This window comes from Accipiter gentilis, chromosome 23 (genome assembly GCF_929443795.1).
Source record: "Accipiter gentilis chromosome 23, bAccGen1.1, whole genome shotgun sequence".
In the NCBI taxonomy this organism is placed as follows: domain Eukaryota; kingdom Metazoa; phylum Chordata; class Aves; order Accipitriformes; family Accipitridae; genus Astur; species Astur gentilis.
Genome location: NC_064902.1, coordinates 8587665 through 8608486, shown reverse-complemented (window position 1 = coordinate 8608486; position 20822 = coordinate 8587665). Strand labels below are relative to the sequence as shown.

Genomic DNA, 20822 nt, shown 5'->3' with positions numbered 1-20822 from the left:
TGCTGAGGAGCAACCAGCTGATGTCAGACCTGCCAGCCTCAAAAATATAAAGAACATTAAGTTACCCAGGTGTCCAGTAAACACTGCAGACATCACATTGCCATCATGAAAAAGACAGCTTCCAGTTGGAGAATAATATACCGAGACATTTAAAGCCGGCTGGGAAGCAAGACGACCTTTACTGACACCGACTCCATGGACTCCCCAACAAACACTAAATATGAGCAGTGAGTTTGCAGCTGTAGATGCCCACTGAAAAACTGAGATAAACAGAAGAGCGGTGGGAAGGGAAGAGAGATTTCCTTCTCCTTGCCACCTGCCTCCCTAGAGAGGAGGATAAGCACCTCTTCCCAGGTGCCAGCAAAGAGCACTCTCTTGTGGCATGTGCACCACGCCAGGTGAGCCTGCTGTCCCCACCTAGCCCGGACAGTGTGCACATGTGCAGGCCGTGACACCTTCCAAACCGTCGGGATCACCAGATTTTCTGCTGCGACCCCAGCAGGAGCACAAAGCACCTCAAAGGGCGGTCAGGCACCTCCCGGAGCTGACAGCAGCCAGGCCTGCAGCCCCTGGAGCGCACCCCCTCCCATCAGAGCCCCCATGTGCGGGGAGGAACGCGGCCCGAACCCTGCGGGTCAGGCGGACGGAAGGGCAGGCTCTGGACATCCAAGACGGTGGCAGGGAGCCGGGCGTCTCCTGGCCCGGCCCCAGGCAGGCAGGCAGGCAGGCAGAGAGCAGGCAGGGCAGGAGCACAGCGGTTTATTGGCAACACAAGCAGAGGCGGCGGCGGTGGTGGTGGCGGCGGCAGGCCCCAAGCAGGGTGCGGGGCGGCGGTGCTCCGGCGGGGTGGGGGGGGCCCGGGGCCGCCCCAGGCCTATGTCAGCGTCTCGCCCTTGGTGACCTGCCGGGAAGAGGAACCGCCTCAGCCACGGCCGGCCCCGGGCCCGGCCGGGCCCTCTCCCGCCCGCCCGGCCGCCCGCCCCCCCCCCCGCTCACCCGGGCCTCGATGTACTCGATCCTGCGCTCGAGGGCCGTCAGCTTCTCGTTCAGGGTGGCCAGCCGGGACCGGCACGACATGTCTGCGGAGAAGCGGCAGTGAGAGACCGCGGGCGCCCGCCCCGGCCCGCCACCCTCTTCTCCCCCGGCCGCCGCCGCCCTCACCGAAGGAGTTGAGGAAGTCCGCGATCTTCTTGATGGAGCTGGTGATCACCTCGATGTACTCGCGATTGGCCCAGTCCTGGTGGATCTCCCGCTGCACCGGGTCCTCCTGCACCGACATGGCCGCCCCCGCCGCCGCCGCCGCCGCCCCGGCGCGCACCGCGCCTGCGCGGGGTTACCCCCCCCGCCCCCGCGCCGTGGCGCCGCCCCCGGGGCCGCCTCAGGCCCCACCCGCCGCCGCCGCCGCCGCCGCCTCAGGGCTGCGCGGGAGAGGGGCCCGGCCCGGCCGCGCTCTCCTCGTCGCTGGCGTTGGTGTCGCTCCCGCTCGGCTCCTGCGGGGGAGGCCGCCGTCAGAGCCGAACCTGCCGCCCCCCGCCCCGCTCCACTCCACCCGCCGCATTCGCGTTGTAAGCAGAGTTTGAGCCAAGTCGCTCAAGGCGGCGGGCAGCATCCCCGGCCAAGAAGTACCTCAGCAAGGCTTTCTGCGGAGTCCTCCTCACCGGAGTCCCTCTCTTCAGAGGCTTGAGACAGAATTTCTTCTCCCTAAGGTGAAGGCAAAAGACCTGTACTGAGCGTACGCGAGCCAGCCAAAGCCTGCTAGGATGGGCCAGAGGAACACGGCGTTTGTTACCATCTTAAATAGGACGCTTTTGAGTGAAAAGCAGGTTTTGTTTCAACTGTCCTGCTTCTACAGTGAAAGATGAAGAAAACAGCCAGAACTGGCTTCTGTTAAAGCCCCACACAAGTGTGTGAAGAGGTGTTCAAGTGACCCTTACCTCTTCCCTTCTTTGCGTTGTAGTTCTTGCCACCGAGCAGAGGAGGGATCCCCCGTACCCATTCATTACACACAATAAAAACAGACCACTTCAGTGTGAGAGCCTCGCTGCAAGGAAGCCCCCAGAGATCCAGGCCCTTAATCTTGAAACAAAACACTTTGTTTTGCTGCACTAGACGTGACTGTAATAAGGTCACATGGAAGTTGGCCTTTTAGCTCTACTCACACACAAGGGCAGAGTTAGAGTTGTCTGGGCAAGATGAGCATTGTCCTTCCCGAGATTTTAATTACCCTAGGCAGAACAGTGATTCTCACCTGAAGATCGCGATTTTTAAGGATGCCCACCCAGAACGCCTCCTGGCAGTGGTTGAATGCCAGCATTGCCTTCACTCGGTATACAAATTGTTCCAGTGACTTCTTCAACAAAGGCACATGGTTGGTCAGCCCAATGTCTTGGTGAATCTAAATATGAAACAGTAAAACGTGACTACGATTGATTCTTGCCTAAGTATTCTGGCTATTTAAAAAGCCATTGGTTATACAGGTGGGTGGGATGGGACATGATCCCCATAAAAGTCGCTCAGATTATGTCATTTCTTGCCCAAATTCTTTTATAGCTTTTGTTAAAAAATAAAATTCAGATAAGCATTTTGTTTAAGGCAGCAAAATGATCCCTTGCAACAACCAAACAGCCATATCCACTCTGGATAAAAATAGGAGCAGCCTCAGCTTTTCTCATGAACCAGAGAGAGGGGCTAGTGACTTCTCTACGTAAATCATATGAATTCTGCTGACCCTTAGGAAATTATTTTGACAATCTACTTTTCTTGTGCTCCATCATCTCAGCAACAGACTGGCGTCACTCGCTCTGTTCTCCAAGAACAACGCACAGCTCTTCACACACAGATCTCACACTGCTGCCATCTAGCTCATGGTAGCCACAGCTTGCTTGCACCCAAATTGCTGCTGGTGCTGGAGGTGCATGCAGCCGATAGCGTTTGGGTAAGTCTGACTCACGTACAAGCTATTACTGGTGAAATAGCAGAGTTAACTATGGAGGTCAGCAATGGACAATCACACTGTTCCAGTTCAAAGCAAAAAGCAATGCTACAAGTGGCCAGACTCCAAAACTACCTACCTAGGAAGCGAGATAACTACTTGCCGATAGCCTCAAGCTACAACCTAACACTGGAGGGAGTTTCATGTCAGGAAATTGCTGAATTCCAAAGCACAGAGAAGAAAGAGTGAGAAAGGTGTTGAATAAGCCACTGCAGTGACAATCTTTTCTTGCTCAGTGTCTGATGCAATTCCTTTACACTAGCTACACAGAATGTGTGTGCACTATAAACTCCAAAGCCAGGTTGTCCAGACCAAAGAAACACTGGCTTTTGGACAACTAGGACAGGAGGGAACAGATGGAGCTGCTGTAAGCAAAAACCAGCTGAGGAGGGCCAGCTATGCCAGGTATTGTGTGAGATTTAGCTCTAGGTGAGCATCTCTTCCTGCTAGGCTTGGATCTGCAGAATAGAGTCATTGCTAAACCAGAAAACCTGCCAAGAGCCATAAACAATTATTTTGTGCAGAAGTATTTTCCTCTTTCATGAGGATACTTTGTAACCTTCTTGCATTAAGATACTCTCATTAGCTATACTCTGAAATCAGATCAGCTTTGTTTCTTGGAAGGGTTCAACATGCCTGGGAAGAGGGATACTGCTTTGCTTCATGTTCTGCCAGCGGGGAATGGGAACTGAATACCAACAGCAATCTGTTCTCTAGCCTGTGTAAGAGGCTGGACCTAGCAATCATCAGCACTAATCAGAACCAAGTCAGGGAAAACCTCGCTAATGACACAATCAACAATCACAGTGCTCCCTGGGTCTTGGAACCTGCCCAACTGCCTGCATGCAGTTTGAAGACTCAACAAACTACTATGGCATTTGCAAAAATCTGTCTCCAGAAACTGTCCTTATGTCCAGCATTAGATATGTAAACAGAAGAGAGGCCTGGTGTGAAAGAGTAAAAGGCAAATAGTTAGGAAATTATAGGCGAAGCTGATTGCTACTGTCTGCCGTGTGATGCTCTTTGAAGACACTCATATTGAGGGAGAGTAGCAAATCCTAGGTAACACTGCATGATACATCAGTGAGCATTTACTAGTCTTTTATGAAAGTAAAATATAGACTGGTTTAACAAATGTTGGTGTCAACGCCTCTTCAAACGGGTGTGGAGCATTCATTGCATACATTTATTTGCCTAGATTCAGCTGGTACCTTCTCATTCTTGCAAAAATGATTTGGCACAGAGACCTAATCAGATTGCAACAGATACAAGAGCAGTGGTAAAATATAAGCATTCGCTAATCGCAGTTATATGCTAACAGGGGCCATGGGACACAGCACTTGAAAACGCCAGTCAAGTGCAAAGACAAGACATCACAAGCTGCAGTGATGTTATCCTGTTTGCAAGGTGAATTGTGACTTTAAAGCAGGCCTGAGGATTTCACTTTCAAACACAAGAAGGACTTTTTAGCATCTCCAGGGTTTATGCCAACTTCCAATTCTCCCCTATGCTGATAGCTGCAATAGCATGTTCTGATCTCCAGCTAGACTTTTATGCTCCTGATGCCAGCTCTGGACTACATCAGGAGCAAATCTAGCTTGGACAGCCATGCTAATAGCTGGCTTTCTCCCTTCAACTGCTTTGGCAAAGCTTCCTTCTTGGACACGTGTTCTTGAACCTCTTAGGAGTCTAACAGGAACAAAGCAGCACACATGAAGTTCTTTCTAACTGCCTTCTCCCATGTGATTCTCTCATGACAAGTGCTGGCCTTCCACACTGTAAGCAGGGTGCTAATCCTCTCCTTCCTTCCTGCCCCAAGTCTCCTACAGAGACACTAGCAGACCAGTTGTGTGTTACCACCTTTCTCCCCTCCCTTTGCCCTCTTCCCCAGTATCAACGCAACAATGCCAAAAAGGCACCTCAAGACGACTTTAAGTAAGGTCCACCCCCTGTTGCTGATTGTTCTGTCTCGCAAGGCTGTTGATCTTTGCCAAAGCTTCTCTCCCACATTACCAGTCTGGCACCTATACTTTATGCAAGGTCTCTAAGGTCTTAGCTTGTGTCTTCCAAAACACCCTCTTACAGATGCCAACAACCAAAGATGTCAAGAACCTCTGTCCTAAAAAAAAAAAAAAAAAAAAAAAAAAAGGAGCACGCTAACCTGATCTGACATCCAAGTCAGCCACTTCCAGATCAAATACTTCAACTTTTGGGCCATTAACCAAGGCTATTTCTTCTCCTCTCAGAGTTTTTGCTTGTACAGACAATGCTAGAAGCCTGCAAGTAGAACCTGCCTATGCCCTGGAAAAGCAGTGGAAGGGCAATAAATCATTCTTAGGACAGAAGTTTGTGCTGCAATTAGAACTTATCTTACCTTGGAATGGCCACATATGTGATGAAGTTGTCTGGTACTCAGCTGCAAGGTTTTCAGCAAACTCTGCACATCATCCTGCAATAAATAAATAGACCAGCAAATCATTCTCAAAGGATTTTTCCATGAGGAAAACAATATTGAAACAGTATTAGTCCTAGCAATCCTTTCGAAGGGTTATGGGATAGAGATATGATGCACGTATGCGGAAAACATCAGACAAATAGGATGAAGCCTTAGAGGAGGCTTGCACAGTGCATATAAGTAACTGGTAATAAAAGTATGACCACAGGTCATAAGGCCAAGCACTTTGACCTGAAACGGATTTTGAATCAGAGTTTGGAATGAATGCGTATCAGTGAAAGTGGGGCAATTAAAATCAAGACAACCTTGTCACATTTTGCCTTGAGTACAACCTTCTGAAGTAGGAGAACCAGAGGAAAAGTATAAAACATACTGCTAGGTTGTGGTATTTGAAACACATCCAGCACAAACTCTGGATATCAGTCCTCTCTATTACGCAAATTACATGGCACTTTCTATTGTCCATTGTAGCAATTAGCAGGACAATTAACATCGCCCAAGTAGCAATTACTAGATATCTGTTTAATAACCTCATTTCCTCAAAAATCCATGAGAATACATCTTACATTTGCAATAGAAAGGAGTTATCTATTAGAGGCAGGTTGTGAAGACTAAGCCAAAGAACAAGTCTGACTGGCAAAGCTGGACTGCCTTGCAACAAAGCAGAGGGAAGAAGTCAACTGTTCTTGCTTGTCACGTAGTCCACCAAGGTTGGCCTGTCCACCTACACTCATGCATGTTGCCCTGCTCAAAGCTCCAAGAATTATTGCAAAGACACCGATGTCACTGTCTATCTGGACCGCAAGCCCTCACCAACCTGACTGCTCAAATGAGCTTCCTACTCTGAGTGACACCTTTGTGGTAATAACTTTTGAAGGTGGTGGAGGTTGAAAGGGCTTCCTTTGCTAACAGTGAAGCCATCCAATTAGAAGACTGATGGCAAGTCAGGAAACAGTGATCTGTTTGCTGAGAGAGCACTGGACAGGCAAGTAAACAGGGCTGAGCACAGCTAGACACATTAGATGCGGTTGTCATGAACTGTCACAAGTGTCATGCCAACACGTGACCAGAGACAGGAATCTCCTTCTAACAAGCATCAGTCATGCTTCCAATTGGTTCCAGACAGTTCTGTCTCCAAAAGGCTTACCCTGTGCTTTTTAAAGCTGTAGTCCAGGAGAGGCATGGCAAGCTTCAGAAATGCTTCTACAAAGAGACGGCCGTACTACAAAAGAATGATCAATATATCAGAAGGCATGTTTAAATGCCTTTTCAAAGAACCATCACAAAGTCAGATAAGCTAATGATACATTCTTTCAAGCTACCCGGGAGACTGTTCTTAGTAAAAGACTATATTCATGCAAAGGCTGTACTGGAATATACAGGATCAGTAAAAGGTCCCACTTTAATCACTGCAAAGAGAGGCTAGGAGGACAAAGTGTCATCATTGTACACATCCCTGGTTTTATTCACTAGCAAATAGGGAATAAAACTGAACTAAGCACAAAATGTTAGAATCACTAAACTTATGTATGAGTCCTAGCCAGAAAAGAGGAGTTGCAGAGGGACACATGATCTTTCTGGGCTCCAAGGGAGGCCTGTCTGCTGTGATGTCTCCTCTCATTTGGAGTACCATGGGGAAAGGAGAAAGGGGAAAGGGTCTAAAGTCAGTAATGCCAACTGCCGTAAGTTAGCTGTGGTTGAGCCATACAATGAGGATTAGCGGAAGACAGTCAAAGGTTTAAGAAACAGTATCTGCTTCTTCCAGAGAATTCAGTAACCACTCTACTCCACTGGAGGCAATGATTCAAGAAAGCTGGTATTGAAACTGCTCTCTGCAGTTATTTTGAATTCTTGCTTACCTTCAGGCAGATGCTGAGTACAGGCCTGCTGTCAAATACCTACTTGGGCAAGAGGAAAAAAGAGAGCCAGATCGGTCCACAAGTCCAAAGGAAACTATGTAAGCACAGCAGCCAATTAAAAATAGCCCTTCATTACGTACCTCCCCTTCGTTAAAGTGTGAAACCTGTTCTAAGGCAACATCCATTCTCAAGTTTCAACAGGGAACACCACATAGGCATGTGAAATGTAGTGCCTGTCAGGTGGAAGTACTTGGCAGGATGGGTATTTGGTGATCCAAGGTGTACCTTTTGCAGATGGCACAAAATTATCTCAATGAGTCTGAAATTCTTAATACTTTGGGACCCAAGAGACCCAAGTCCAGCTGATGGGCAAGTAAACGCTTAACGGATGAAGCAAAACTGAGATGCGCAAAATAATGTATTTTGGAGGAAACAGTGCCAGCTGGCAAAAGATACCAGGTGTCACTGCACAGGTCACACACAGCTGTGGTCCAACAGCAAACAAAGAAATGGAACAGATGGTCTCAGGTCTCTTGAAGGCTTTCTTCTGGTATACGTTTGTGTATATATTTTTGCCAGTGACCAATTCTATAACTATTTAATGAACGTTTTAGCTGGCATAGCACACATGTGAATGAGAGCTGTGAAGGTACCCTGGTGCTGCTATGGATTGCAAAACAGAACTAGCTGGTCCAGCTCTACTCTTTGTGCTCTCAAAAGACATCTGGAGCACATGTAGGGCTCTAGTGAATGCTGCTGTATAGAAGAATCCAGCTCAATTCACCAGAGCTCATAAGCTGAACTTGAAAAAGCTGGACTTGCCAATCAGATACGATAAAGGCAAACAGTAATGACCAACCTAAGCAAGAAAAGGGCAGCTGTACCTATCGCCTTCTGCCTAAAACATCATCACACGCAGTGACACTGAATGTACCAACTCCAAAACTGATGGAAGGGAATATTTCATCCAGTGGGGCTGGCCTCTAGAGTTCATCACCACAGGATGACATGAATTCTCAGCAGGATACTAAGGAAGATCGTATGTTACCATAAGAGCAAGTGAAGCTGAGAGCTATCAGATAAGCCCTGAATGCAGGTTATAGACAGGAATCCAAGCCTCCTGTTCAGAGTATTAGCCTGCCTGAGTACATAAGGAGAATGTTTCCTTCTGTCAGATGTTATTCCAGATCTACCTGAAGGGTTTCCTCCCATCTGCCTTTTCCTCAGCTGGCAGTGGACTCTGTCAGACACAAAACACTGTACTAGACAACTGGGGTGTTTGTTCGGTCCTTTTTCTGTACTTCCTTACATCATTTTGTCTTTGTGCAGACTTATTATTTGTGTGAGATCTATGTTAATAAGATGTGCAGGCTGTAAGAATCAAGTAGTATTGAAGTGAAAGCTAAATAGAAACCCTTGCACACAGATTATAACTGGCTTTATTTACCACCTCCAGGTTGTTCCACTAGTCAGCCATACTTCATGATTTTCTCTTAGTGCTCATGAACCCGAACACACTGGGCTTTGCTGGAAATCTGAAGATAAAGCCAGAAAAACAACCAGAACCTCACCTTGACCAAGTTAATAAGGATATGGAAATTCCGCACAGCAATGTTCCACCTCAGCAGCTTCTCCAGTTGCACCTAATGGAATGCAAGGGACAATAACCCAAGATAGAGTATTTCCTCTCGCCTTTCTGGGACAATAACCCAAGATAGAGTATTTCCTCTCGCCTTTCTGGATACTCTCTCAGCATCTGTGGTAGCCAAAGCATCGTTGTTGTTGAAGACAGAGGAACAAAACTTCACCACAGGCAGATTTATCACAGCAAAACCACTTTACGGCAATTCCAGCCTGCTCAGTGCCCACATGGCTTAAAATTCTAGGTGTTAACACACTTCCTTGCTCTCAGAGCAGCTCCTGGTTGCAAAATAATTTTGTGGTCCCACACAGGTATGCAGACCAACTGCACAGCTTAGTATTTTGCTGATTACTACATGTTTTCTGGTTATAGCTTCTGCTGGATTTAGTGGATTTTTGACATGGTACAAACCAGATAAAAAGGATGCTACTTATATGTTACCCTGTGTATCTGTTTTGGCTGATGAATGAAGCTGTCTGACTGCATTTCCTAGACAAAATTCTGAAGTAGATTCCTTTCCAATTTATACTTCTTTATTGTACTGTACAGTTTAACTTATGTCTTCTTCCCCTCAGAGTCCAGTGCATTTATTTTCCTACCTCACTTGAGTCTGATAGTTTCCCAGCTGGGATGCTTTTCACTGAACTCTCTAGCTGAGCCATCATTACTCTGAAGAAAACCGGGAATGTCTGCCTGTGGAGAAAGTGAGAGAAAAACTAAAAGCCAGCTCTGAGAATCTAGATAGGCTTCTTGTCCCCAGAATGATGCGGAAAACGTGAACGTTACCCAGCTGGCCATCCTTCTCAATAGGAAATCACAGGAGATTGGCCCTAAGACTCATAAGCATGTCTAGCCCAGCCCCACTGCCCAGATGGAGAATCCAGGGAACTCACTACTACTTCCCCAGTATGAACCACACATAGAAACCACCCACTTCTTTGTAGCTCTGGGGGATGCACAGCAAAAGGCTTGCGGCTGTCAGCATAAGATGATTTTGGTAGTTCCAAAGCGCAGGGACTTTGGCCACCCCTGCATAAACTGTGCCTCCAAATTCCTGTGGTAGGAGCAGAAACACCCTGAGTGTGCTTTTTCACATTGCATACCAGCCCAGGATTGCCTACAGCCACCCCAGGCCTCTGAGGCTGACTTTTAGAGTGCTTTATACCACCACAGTAGCACAGAAAGAGGCAACATACCTGATGACAGACAGCAGTTCATTCTCCAATTAAAATGGCTCACAAATAGTAAACTCAATGTTGTGTTAATGCACAAGGCCATTCCACCTTGACCTAAAGCTAACCACGTACTAACCTGTTGTGCAGTGCCAAAAGAATGTTTACAAAAGCCCAGAGTAGGCCACAGCAGTACTAACATTAAACCATAATACACCACAAAATAAGAAAATTAAATACTGAAAAGCAGAAATTGCCATTGTGCATCTCATGAAATTCAAAGTCTCTATTGATACAATTACCTGCTTAGTGTAGGATAAGTAGAAGAACATCCATCTTTGGCAGAATTGATCAGTTCAGGAACACCAACACTGGAGATTTCTTCTATAGCTTTCAAGATGTTATCTGTGTGCTCCAGGTAGACACTAAATCCAAAACCAGCTTAGTTCAACAGTAAATATTATGCAGAATAACACAGCAAGTTCTTGAACACTGCCCTACCAGCAATATGTGGCCTAAAACTGTCAAGTTCATTCTTATGCTAAAGGCAATCATGTAGGAAATCCAAAGCAATACTTAGAACTGTTACAGTAATGTCATTAAAAGCTACCATGATCTGAAACAAACCTGGATTTAATATTTCCTTATTCTTGTATTTAGGAAGGACAGGCTGGGAAGAGGAGAAGAGGAGTTGCACTTTATGTGAGAGAACGGCTGGAATGCATGGAGCTCTGCCTGAGGATGGGCGATAAGCCAACTGAGAGCTTATGGGTAAGGATGAAAGAGCCAACCAATATGGGCGACATTGTAGTGGGTGTCTGCTATAGGGCCACCTGGTTCAGGAAGAACAAGTAAATGAAGCCATCTATAGATAGCTGGAAGTAGCCCCATGTTTGCAAGCCCTGGTTTTCATTGGGGACTAAGCACCATGACACCTGCTGGGAGGACACACAGCAGGGCATAAGCAATCCAGGAGGTTCCTGGACAGCATCAGTGACAACTTCCTGACACAAGCAACAGAAGAGCTGATGACAAGAGGTACTCTGCTGGACCCCACACTTAAAAACAAGGAAGGGCTCTTTGGGATTGGGAAGGTCAAAGGCAGCCTTGGCTGCAGTGACCATGACATGGTGGAGTTCAGGATCCTGAGAAGAGGGAGCATGACTAACAGCAAGATCACAACCCTGGACGTAAGGAGGGCAGACCTTAGCCTCTTCATGAATCTTCTTGCCATGGGGAAGGGCCTAGAGGGAAGAAGGGTCCAAGAAAGCTGGTTGATATTCAAGGACCACCTCCTCCAAGCTCAAGAACCTCCATCATGAGGCTACTCTCAATTATCTTTGAATGATCACAGTGACTGGGAGAGGTGCCTGAGGGCTGGAAGAAGGCAAATGTCACTCCTGTCTTCAAGAAGGGCAGGAGGAAGGACCCAGGGAACTAGAGGCCAGTCAGCCACACCTTGGTCCCTGGGAAGGTGGTGGAACAACTATCCTGGAAACCATTTCCAGGCACATGAAGGACAAGAAGGTGACTGGGAGTAGTCAGCATGGATTCACCAAGGGAAAGTCATGTCTGACCAGCCTGGTAACCTTCAATGAAATGACTGCTGTGTAGATGAGGGGAGAGTGGTGGATATTGTCTACCTTGACTTGTAAGGCTTTCAACACTGTCTCCTCTAAGATTCTCATAGAGTAGCTGTTGAAGTATGGGCTCGATGAGCAGACAGTGAGGTGGATTGAAAACTGGCTGAACAGCTGAGCTCAGAGAGTTGTGTCCAGCATGGTCCCAGGCAGCCTGCTCTAGGTCACCCTGCTGGAGCAGGGGGATTGGAAAAAGGTGACCTACAGAGGTGCCTTCCAATCTCAACCATCTTGTGATTCTGTGACTGTATTTCACATAATACTCGGTCCTGCTCTCCTTGACTTTAGTGAAAGCTGATTTGCTTTCAGTTTAGTGAAAACAAAACCAGACACTTGGTCCAGATCCACACTCATATGTGTACATATGCACGCATACATGTATAGATGTGTTGATGTACACTGACAAACTGTAGTCTAGCAAACATGAGGTCCAATGGCTAACAGAATTCTTCCTATGACTCACTGTCTTTCAGTGCTCTATAAACAGTATATAAACAGTGACAAACTGTGTAAATGTGAGGGTTATGACTGAGAGAAGTCATTTCTCTGCAGCAACAGTAATTATTAGAAAAAGAGTGTCTCGGCATGCTTGAGACAATGGCTTGAGCCTTACCAGAGCAGAGTGTGCAGCGCACTGTTGAACTGGCTGCCCTTTTCTCGGTCTCCACCGGGCTTCACCCATGACTGGCAAAGGAACTGCTTTGCTAGTGAAGCTGTAAAAGGTAAGGGGTAACTTACTGAAGGAAGAATCCAAGACAATTTTTGTCTTCCATATATAGGCAGTGTATCCAAATGGCCTTTTGAAAGATCACAATATCACTATACCTCAATATGCCTGAGCTGTGGTAAGTCAGAATGCATTTCCCCTAAAAAGCAGTAAGGCCACAAGGACATACATCATGATAACAAAGTATATGCGCATCCAGTGTGTTCCTGGTCTGGAATACCTGTTCACATCAGAACCGTGATCCATCTCTGACGAGTTCTCCCTGACAAACTTATGTTAAGCATTATTTGTTTGGTAGTTCCTACGGTGTGCCAACTGTTTGGTTTTTATTAGGCCAATATACAACCCTTAGGGCATCCATTTCTAGAAATGGAATTCCAGTAACAAGCGACTTGACTTTTTGGCCACAGTACTATAATAATAAATGTGAACAGGTAAGTTCGAAGTTTATAGATTTCTTAAATCAAAACTGCTAACAAACCTGCTTGTCTCTTGCAGAAATGTTTAAAACCAGGAAATTATTACTTAAAATTGGTTATTCCCTGCCACACTCAGTGGGCATTTCTTCCAATGTGGGACTGTTTAAAATAGTAAAATAATCTCAAAGTAGGAAACTTAGAATTCTGAGTGGCTAAGGGGATCTGAGAAGGACAAATTCTAGAGGTGTCTTAGTATGACAAGGTATGGCTGAGAGAGGTGACTGTGTCTGGAGTCTTTATTTCAGCATGTGACAAAGTGGAGACCAACTAGTTTTCTTGTATATTCGCTGCAAGCACGTCTATGCCTTATCTGCTTGAATGCTGTTCCTCTTACAGAATGGGTCCTAATCCCTGAGAATAGCTCTCTTAATTGAAAATGTTTGTTGCATGGGTTAAGACATACAGGGTTTTCCTCTCTCTGCTCTGAAGTTAACAGCTGTATTTGCAGTTCATTTCCATAATTTTTGGAAATAAGCTGTCACAGACATCTGTACTTACACTAGGAAGCTACATCAGATTAAGTCTATGATCACTCCCATAATCAGTGATTAAACTGGTACCAAAATTGAACAGCAGGCTTGTTCTTAGAACTCTTAAAAGCTGTGAGACTGTGATTTTTAAAAATGCCAGCTAAGAGAGTTGGAGTCTGCCTTCCTGCATGTGACTGAGGCACAGCAAAACAAATACCTACAAGATTCCAATATATTTACTGCTGTTCCTTTCATTAACCGCTAGGACTGTTCAGCTAGTGAGATTACTAAGATAACAAAGGAAAATCTCTCCCTCAAAAGATGCACTCCAGAAATAGAACACAACATTTACAGGCAAAGGACAGCATGAAAACTAATCTAAGATTAGGGGTTCTTCACACATTACCCATTTTCTCTTTCTTCCAGCCAGCCATTGGTTTCTCAGCAATGGCGATCAGGAGCTGAGAGAGGATGAATGCACAGTGGAAACTGGGAACACTCTGCTGGAAATTCAGTAGGTATTGAAAACTCTCACTGGGGATGACAGGAAAGGGAAAAGGTAAAAACACTGTAGATCGGGTAATCTCCCAGAAACATATAAATAAAAAGGAAGTATTAGACCAGGTCAGATCCAAGGTCTTTCTAGCCCAGTATTTTGTCCCTGGCAGTGCCCTTCTGAAGAAGGGGTAGTCAACCACTAGTAGATAAAAATTCAGTCACCAAGAAACTTCTCTCAAGCCGCAGTCGCTCTAAGTCTTGCAACATCTTTATATACTGTTTTCACCTAGTGTTCCTGTAGGCATTGTAACTACCCAGAACAAATTAATTCCTTCTGTGAATTCTACTAATCTCCTAGTCTCAAACAGCATACAAATGAATGAGCCCCATAGACTAATGCATATTTTATAATCCAGTAGGTCCTTTTCATTAGGTTTGACTGCACTGCCGTTCAATTAAATACAAAGCTCTCTGAAGGTAGTGTTTTCTCTATGACAGCTCCCAAACACCCATTTACCCATAATGACCATAAAAAACAGTGAAAACTGCTTGAAATCCCTTTCAGAGCTTTGGAAATACTGATTATACCTTATCAACTCCTCAAGAACAAGAAACTCGGTCTCTCCTGGCTTTAGCCTGTCTGCAAGCACCTGGAGAGCTGACCTTAGCAAGTCAGTATTTTCACACTGAGAAAAACCATTCCTGAGGGGGGAAAAAAAAAAAAAAAAAAGTCCATTTCATCATCAGACTAGAAGGAAGAGAAGTATCAGATGCAAAAGCATATCTGGGCACATTTTTGCAACAAGAAAAATAAAGAAGCTGGATATACAAGAATAACCCTGCAACATGAAAGTTATAAGGGGACACAAAAAAATGAAAACTGATCTTGACAGCAAACTTAGTTCATACACACTTTTTTCCCCCATCTTTTCCAGGGAATGGAAAACCTTGTGCACACACAATACTAACTTTTCAGTTAGACTGCAGACCTGGCTAGGAGGGGACAGGCCATCTCACATAAGTGGAGGTCCATATATACTAAAACAATGCTATGCAGACCTGAATAAAAGAGGATGCCTAATCACAGTTGTTGTGCAAGTGCAGTGATAGTGGCTGGTCACCTCTTTAACAGATAGGAGCCTAACAGAGACCAATACTGTAGAGATCTTCATTAATTCTTTGAACTACCAGTATCTGTGAAACCATTCAGTGAGAATATGCATTCTGAAAAGGCTCAAATGCATCCACGTTCTAGATCTATAGACTGAATACATGGACATGATAACTGTAATGCTCAAGTGCACCTTTAACACACAAGTCAATTAACAATCGCTAATTTAAGAGGGCTTGATCAAATGTATGTAAAAGGAGTTGTAATTTGGTTGTTGGACTTAAGTGGCTGAACAGCTAGCCCCAATATATGGCCACCTGACCCACAGCAGAACATAATTATGTTACTCTCTATCCAAACTAAACAGCAAAGTAGATCTTCAGCTGCCTGTAGTTACAAAGTGGGTCAGGTTCTTTGGTTTACAAGATGGGTACACTCAGGAACAACCAACATGCATACTGGCTAATGAGGAAATGACCAATCCAGGAATACTCAGGGATGGATCAGGGTCCCCGAGGCTCCAGTAGTACCCAGCAGAAGCAGACCTCATACCTCATACACTTTTTACACCGTTACTACTGGTTTTTTAAGTACAAAGGTAAAACACTTTCCACACACAGATCTAAACTAGGGTTCAGAAAAAACTTCTATGATGCTATCTTGAATTATATTAGCAGATGAAGAGGTCAAATCCAGGCTGCACATGCATTGTTGAGTTTGGCATTTATGAATCCAGTTCGAGTGCATCAGCAGCACAGTCTTTTTGTCAATACACATTCATCCTTTTCCACTGGCAAAAGAAATTCTTTCATTGCTCACAATTCAGGCAGTGACAATTTAGCAAAGGATGAGGGGACTTACTGGGTAAGAAATTCCAAGATCCCTAGGCAGAATGGGAGTTGCAAAACTAGGTGTGCCAGTGTGCCACTTATAGCTGGGGTCTTGATCCAAAAGCACATTAAATTCTAGCTAGTTCAGTGTTTCATCACCTACAGTCTTTGTTCAGCTCAGGATCAGGCAATGAAGCTTGACATAACTATAAAGTGCTTAAAAGTCCCCAATCACTGAAGTGTGTTGCTCTGCATGGCTGACAGGCCATTTTCTGGGTACAAACACTTTAAAGAAAAGGAACAAGAAGAGGAAGCAATAAATGGACTTTGCTCATTTAGGCAACTATACTTTTTTGTTTGAACTCACCAAGCAAATAGGGAGCGAAAAGTTAGTAACAGCTGTTGGTAACAAGAGGACATCAGCTGGTGCTCCTGGATGTTTATTCCCGGATCATCTTCCACACCCCGATTTTGCATAACAACTGCCTTTAATACAGAACAAATAATTCATTAAATGCTATTCCAAGGAAAAATAATGGCACAACAATCCATTTCTGTAAATTCCATGTTTAAAAAACCTGAAGAAAAACAATGCCACTCTTTTTCCCGCAAACAAAACCAAAAATACCTTTAGAGGTGACCAAACTTGACAGTCTTTTGAGTCAAAATTGCTGCCCACTGACCTGGAAGTAGTTATGCATGTTCTCCATGTGACTACACAGTGGCTTTAGTAGCTTGACTACACACATAGCAACTTCCTTGGGAGATCTCTGACACAGGTGGGAAAAGCCAATATCCTTGTAGCCTCTTTCCTGCAGAAAACCCAAAAGATTAAAGTCACTTCGTCAGCCTTACTTGAGAATAACTTCACATCAAGTGCTACCTCTTAGACTGCTTCTGAGCAGCGCAATTCCTAATGTCATACACTCTGTCAGGAAGGGTCACAGAATAAGAAAGTTGGCTTCTGCTGAACAACCAGCACCAACTCAGACAAGTGAATAACATTCAACGAAAAGAATGAAACTGCTGTGACATGTAGCTCTTTTACATTTTACTCAAACACAAAGACAGTCTCTGCACATGGGAATTAAGATACATAGAAAGACAAAGAGAAAGAACACTGAACATGATGGATTCCATCAGGTTATAGTGAATTTCTCATAGTTTAATGCAATGGGCCACACCTGTTTACTTTCCTCCTGAAAGCATCAGCCAGGAATGCAAGGAGTCACTGCACTCAGGGTGTTCTAAAGACTACAGAAGCAGCTTCTGTTGGATCCAGCAGCTTCTGTTGGATCCAGCAGCTATCTGGCCTGCCTAACCTGAGCTGCTGCTTGAACAGCAGAGCCAGTCTCCACGGGGAGGGCTAGGAAAAGGGTCACTTGACTTTTGAGGCTACAAGGCCTCAGTTATACCTTTCCTGAGACATGCAGGCAACCAGAAGCTGCAAGCACTTCAGCAAGGGAAGTGGTACAGCAGTCTCTTTTGAAAGAGCAAGTGCTGCTCTGACACACAGTTGGGCATCAGACTTCCATTTAACTGCTAGGTGAAAATAATTCTGAAGAACATTTCTCTTGGGAAAGGCCTGGAGGCCACTGATGTGCTTTGCCTCAGCCCAGGTCTAGACCCACCAGCTGCTGCTATACTTGCCTTTGGAAAGGGCATTCTCCTTGTGGAGCCTGGGGTCAGCACATGTTCCAGCTTCCAGCACAGGTCATCCAGAAGGAAGCAAAGTTCAGCAGGCCCCAGCTGCACAACTTCACGAGCCTGCAGTTACAAGAAAAATCAATCCCAGGACCCAGCATGTAACTGTAGTGCCTTGAAGCTCAAGTTCACCCCCTCCATTTCCAGTTATGACTCCTGGCTTAGTTAACCTCAGCTAGGGACCTATTTGGTAGATGCTATGGTTTTATGTCTCCCCACTGGCAGGTATGGGGCATTGGTTCTGGTTACTCAAAGCATGAACAAACCTCGTGTTCTGAACATACCTGAGGCAATGTCAGTAACACTTAACTACTGAGAGAGAACTGATTTACATACATTGACATTGAAAATAAGCTCCTAAGGATAAAAAGAGGTTTAAGCCCAAAAAGACACAAAATTCACCAACTGAGTAATAGTCAAGAAGTAATTTGAAATAACACCATATAGCCCAAGAGACTTGTCAAACACTCTTCCAGTTAGCCTGTGACCTGCATGTACAGAGACAGCTGTCCCTGGAGCAGGCCAAGCTGTACTCTAGCCTGCCGTGGCCTTTTCACATTTTACTAATCTTACTGTAGCCTAACAAAATTACACTCCAGATGGACTCAGCCTGCCTACAAAGAGGGTAAAAAAATTAAGCACTTCTGCTTTCCACATCCATAGCAATGCAGTTTTGTGAAGCTCCCAGATGATAAACAGGACCCTGCCCACTGAGGACACATCCACAACACCAGTCCCACTTTTGTGCTGAGTTTCCAGTCTGCTGATGCCTTGAGATACTTGCCTTTTTGCAACATGGGATTTACTTAAGTATCATAGGTTCTTTTTAATAGGTAAGCCATCTCTTAGTGTATTTAACATCCTACAGCTTAGCAGTGTTCAATATTAAAGCCTCTTTCTTTCCATTAGGTCTATACACGTTATACTGTAGCTCTTTTCCTTTTATGCAACATTTATGTTACTTTGTTTTTAACTTTACTACACTTCTTGTCTGCTGTTCTCCGGAAGTCCTCTTTATCTCAGTGCCCTGAAGTAGTTTGGTTTCTTTGGGGGCAAATTCTCTCCTGGTACCTAGCTCACAGCCCTGGACCAACACATCTTAAAATCAATCTTCTATTTTAATGGACCAGAAAAGGCCAAGGCCTCTGAGAGAGACAGTTACATGAAGCCTTGTCAGTATGGTTTTTACAGTGTTTCATTCACCTCCGTATGCATCTCTGTGTCCAAGACAGACTTTGTCAGCAGCCCACAGTGGAGTATAGTGAACACTTCGAGGTCTAACTCTCTGAAGTACGGGCGATAGCTCTGCAGCTGCGCCAGAGGATTTTCTGCCTCTCTCTCAGCAGCAATCTGAAAAGTAAATGACAGAATTCAGGTTGCAACCTGCAAGACTATAAGAGTTTCTAGCTCAAATAAAGCTACTTCCTTCACACAGATTTCTATATTTTGTGCCAGGTTGAAAAAAAGACTAAGAATTCACAATAGCTAGTAGAGACGCAAGCACATAGAATCAGAACCATTTTCATTTTGGACTGTACAAGTCACTAAATATTTTCTAGGGAAAAAAATACTTATGAAACTGGAATAATCTTTGCTATGTCCTTTCTGTCAATCAGTGGCCATTGTGAAACCCATTCTGGACTTGGACCATAAGCAAACATAAGCACCATGGGAGATGAAGGCAAATATTTTGTCCTTGATAAATACCAGGATGGTAAACTATGGGATGCTCTGTTGCCTCTGGTTGACAATCTGTAAGTTCTTAGAGATTTGCCCCACACAACTCTGTTGCGGGAGCCAATGTATGTTACATGTGGCTCACAACAGGATTTCTGTATTCTGTCGTCCTCGGCAGGGCATGGCATCTAAGGACTAGTCTGGGACCAGTACTCTAGTTAAGTAAGAAAGATTAGATACATTCCTTCCCAAAACTATTTAAGCCTTTGCTTATTTCCTGTAACTTAAGTGACTTTGTTATGATTTCTGACTCAGTCATCATATGTGTACAATAGCAGGGAAGTAGAAGCATATTTGCCTGGCTAAAATTGATAGAATGGACTCTCAATAACATTTATTAGTAACAGTGGTACAAGTGGGGCATTATGGGATGCTTATGAGATACCAGCCCCCAGGATGCTAAGCCCAAAGCTGGGCACACTCTCCTGGCTTGTCTCTTTCAGCCAGCACAGATCTTGCATTCCAGACATGATGACAATACTGTAAGAGCTTATTCAAAAGAACAAGAAATAAAATCCAATAATTCATTAATTGATACATTTAGGAAATAGTTCTTAGTGTATAATGAAAATGGATAATTTTAAAGATGCCTTATCATGAATACATTGCTTAAATACCTCCAGGAAAATTTGCAAAATGAGCACCCATGACTGAAGCAGACTAGAATCAGTGGGAGATACAGTCCTTACCAGGGTTTGTATTTTCCAGATTCATCTCAATTTCTGACCTGAGTCTAAGAATGGCAGGTTACTGCAGTAATTTGAGAGATGGGACACTGGCTTAAAATAGAAACCTTTCATAGTCTTAACCAGAGAGCAACTAATAGTATTATTGATAATCCTGCATATTTGTCCTGCCCTGAACCACACTGCCTGCTGGAGAGTGGCTGACCTCTTTGTTTATGCTTCTATGTCATCTTCCCTAATCTGTCTTTTTTGCAAGTCCCCAGGAGTATACACCTACCTTCTCCAGCTCGGAGAGCTCAGCATCAGGCTGGTTTCCCTCAGAACTGTCATCTGCTTGAGAACGATCTGCAGAGCCGGCTTTGCTGCCATCAGTCTTTTTTCTCTTTCCTTAAAGACAAAGCAACTTCACAAACAAAGGCTACAGTGCACTTAACACTAGACAGCACTTGCAGCCAGGGAAACAGCACAGGCTGTACTTTAATCAGCCCTAAGAAAGCACGGAGCATGCACAGGTGGTGTGTCATCCATAACCAGGATCACAGTCCAGAAGAGAGTCAAATGCATTTGGGACTCCCCCACAACCAGCTTCTCTTTTATAAAATCACAGTAAGAAATTAAAGCAAGTCTCACTATTCTTAGTGTAGTTTAAGCATTATAAAGTGATTGCAAAAATGAGTGGGACATCATCTTAAAAAATGCTTGAACCAAAATTTAATGTTTCTTCCTCAGAGACAGTATTGAGAAAGGAAGAGAACCTGGAAAAGGCAGGTAAGACACAACTACAGAAGGGACTCGCAGGTATGCCAAGCCAACAGAGTAA

General features: G+C 44.8%; 2 protein-coding genes across 2 annotated transcripts in view; both read right to left on the bottom strand.

Annotated features, from left to right (window-relative positions):
- Window positions 1-160: 160 nt before the first annotated feature.
- Window positions 161-1326, bottom strand: BRK1 (BRICK1 subunit of SCAR/WAVE actin nucleating complex). Its single transcript, XM_049826058.1, has 3 exons — window positions 1162-1326; window positions 997-1079; window positions 161-901 (listed from the first exon to the last, which is right to left on the bottom strand). The coding sequence occupies exons 1-3, from the start codon at window positions 1277-1279 to the stop codon at window positions 875-877; spliced, it is 228 nt and encodes a 75-aa protein (XP_049682015.1). The 5' UTR covers window positions 1280-1326; the 3' UTR covers window positions 161-874.
- A 62-nt stretch (window positions 1327-1388) lies between these two features.
- Window positions 1389-20822, bottom strand: part of FANCD2 (FA complementation group D2) — a 55119-nt gene continuing 35685 nt past the window's right edge. The window contains exons 28-44 of the mRNA XM_049827112.1: window positions 20280-20389; window positions 18783-18929; window positions 17526-17642; window positions 16559-16687; window positions 16243-16361; window positions 14523-14636; window positions 13843-13970; window positions 12374-12473; window positions 10423-10545; window positions 9548-9641; window positions 8878-8949; window positions 7307-7345; window positions 6595-6669; window positions 5367-5441; window positions 2249-2395; window positions 1627-1701; window positions 1389-1490 (exon numbers count right to left, since the gene is read on the bottom strand). Of these exons, the coding sequence (XP_049683069.1) occupies window positions 1413-1490; window positions 1627-1701; window positions 2249-2395; window positions 5367-5441; window positions 6595-6669; window positions 7307-7345; window positions 8878-8949; window positions 9548-9641; window positions 10423-10545; window positions 12374-12473; window positions 13843-13970; window positions 14523-14636; window positions 16243-16361; window positions 16559-16687; window positions 17526-17642; window positions 18783-18929; window positions 20280-20389 (1742 nt within the window). The 3' untranslated portion in view covers window positions 1389-1412. The remainder of the gene's footprint in view (window positions 1491-1626; window positions 1702-2248; window positions 2396-5366; window positions 5442-6594; window positions 6670-7306; window positions 7346-8877; window positions 8950-9547; window positions 9642-10422; window positions 10546-12373; window positions 12474-13842; window positions 13971-14522; window positions 14637-16242; window positions 16362-16558; window positions 16688-17525; window positions 17643-18782; window positions 18930-20279; window positions 20390-20822) is intronic.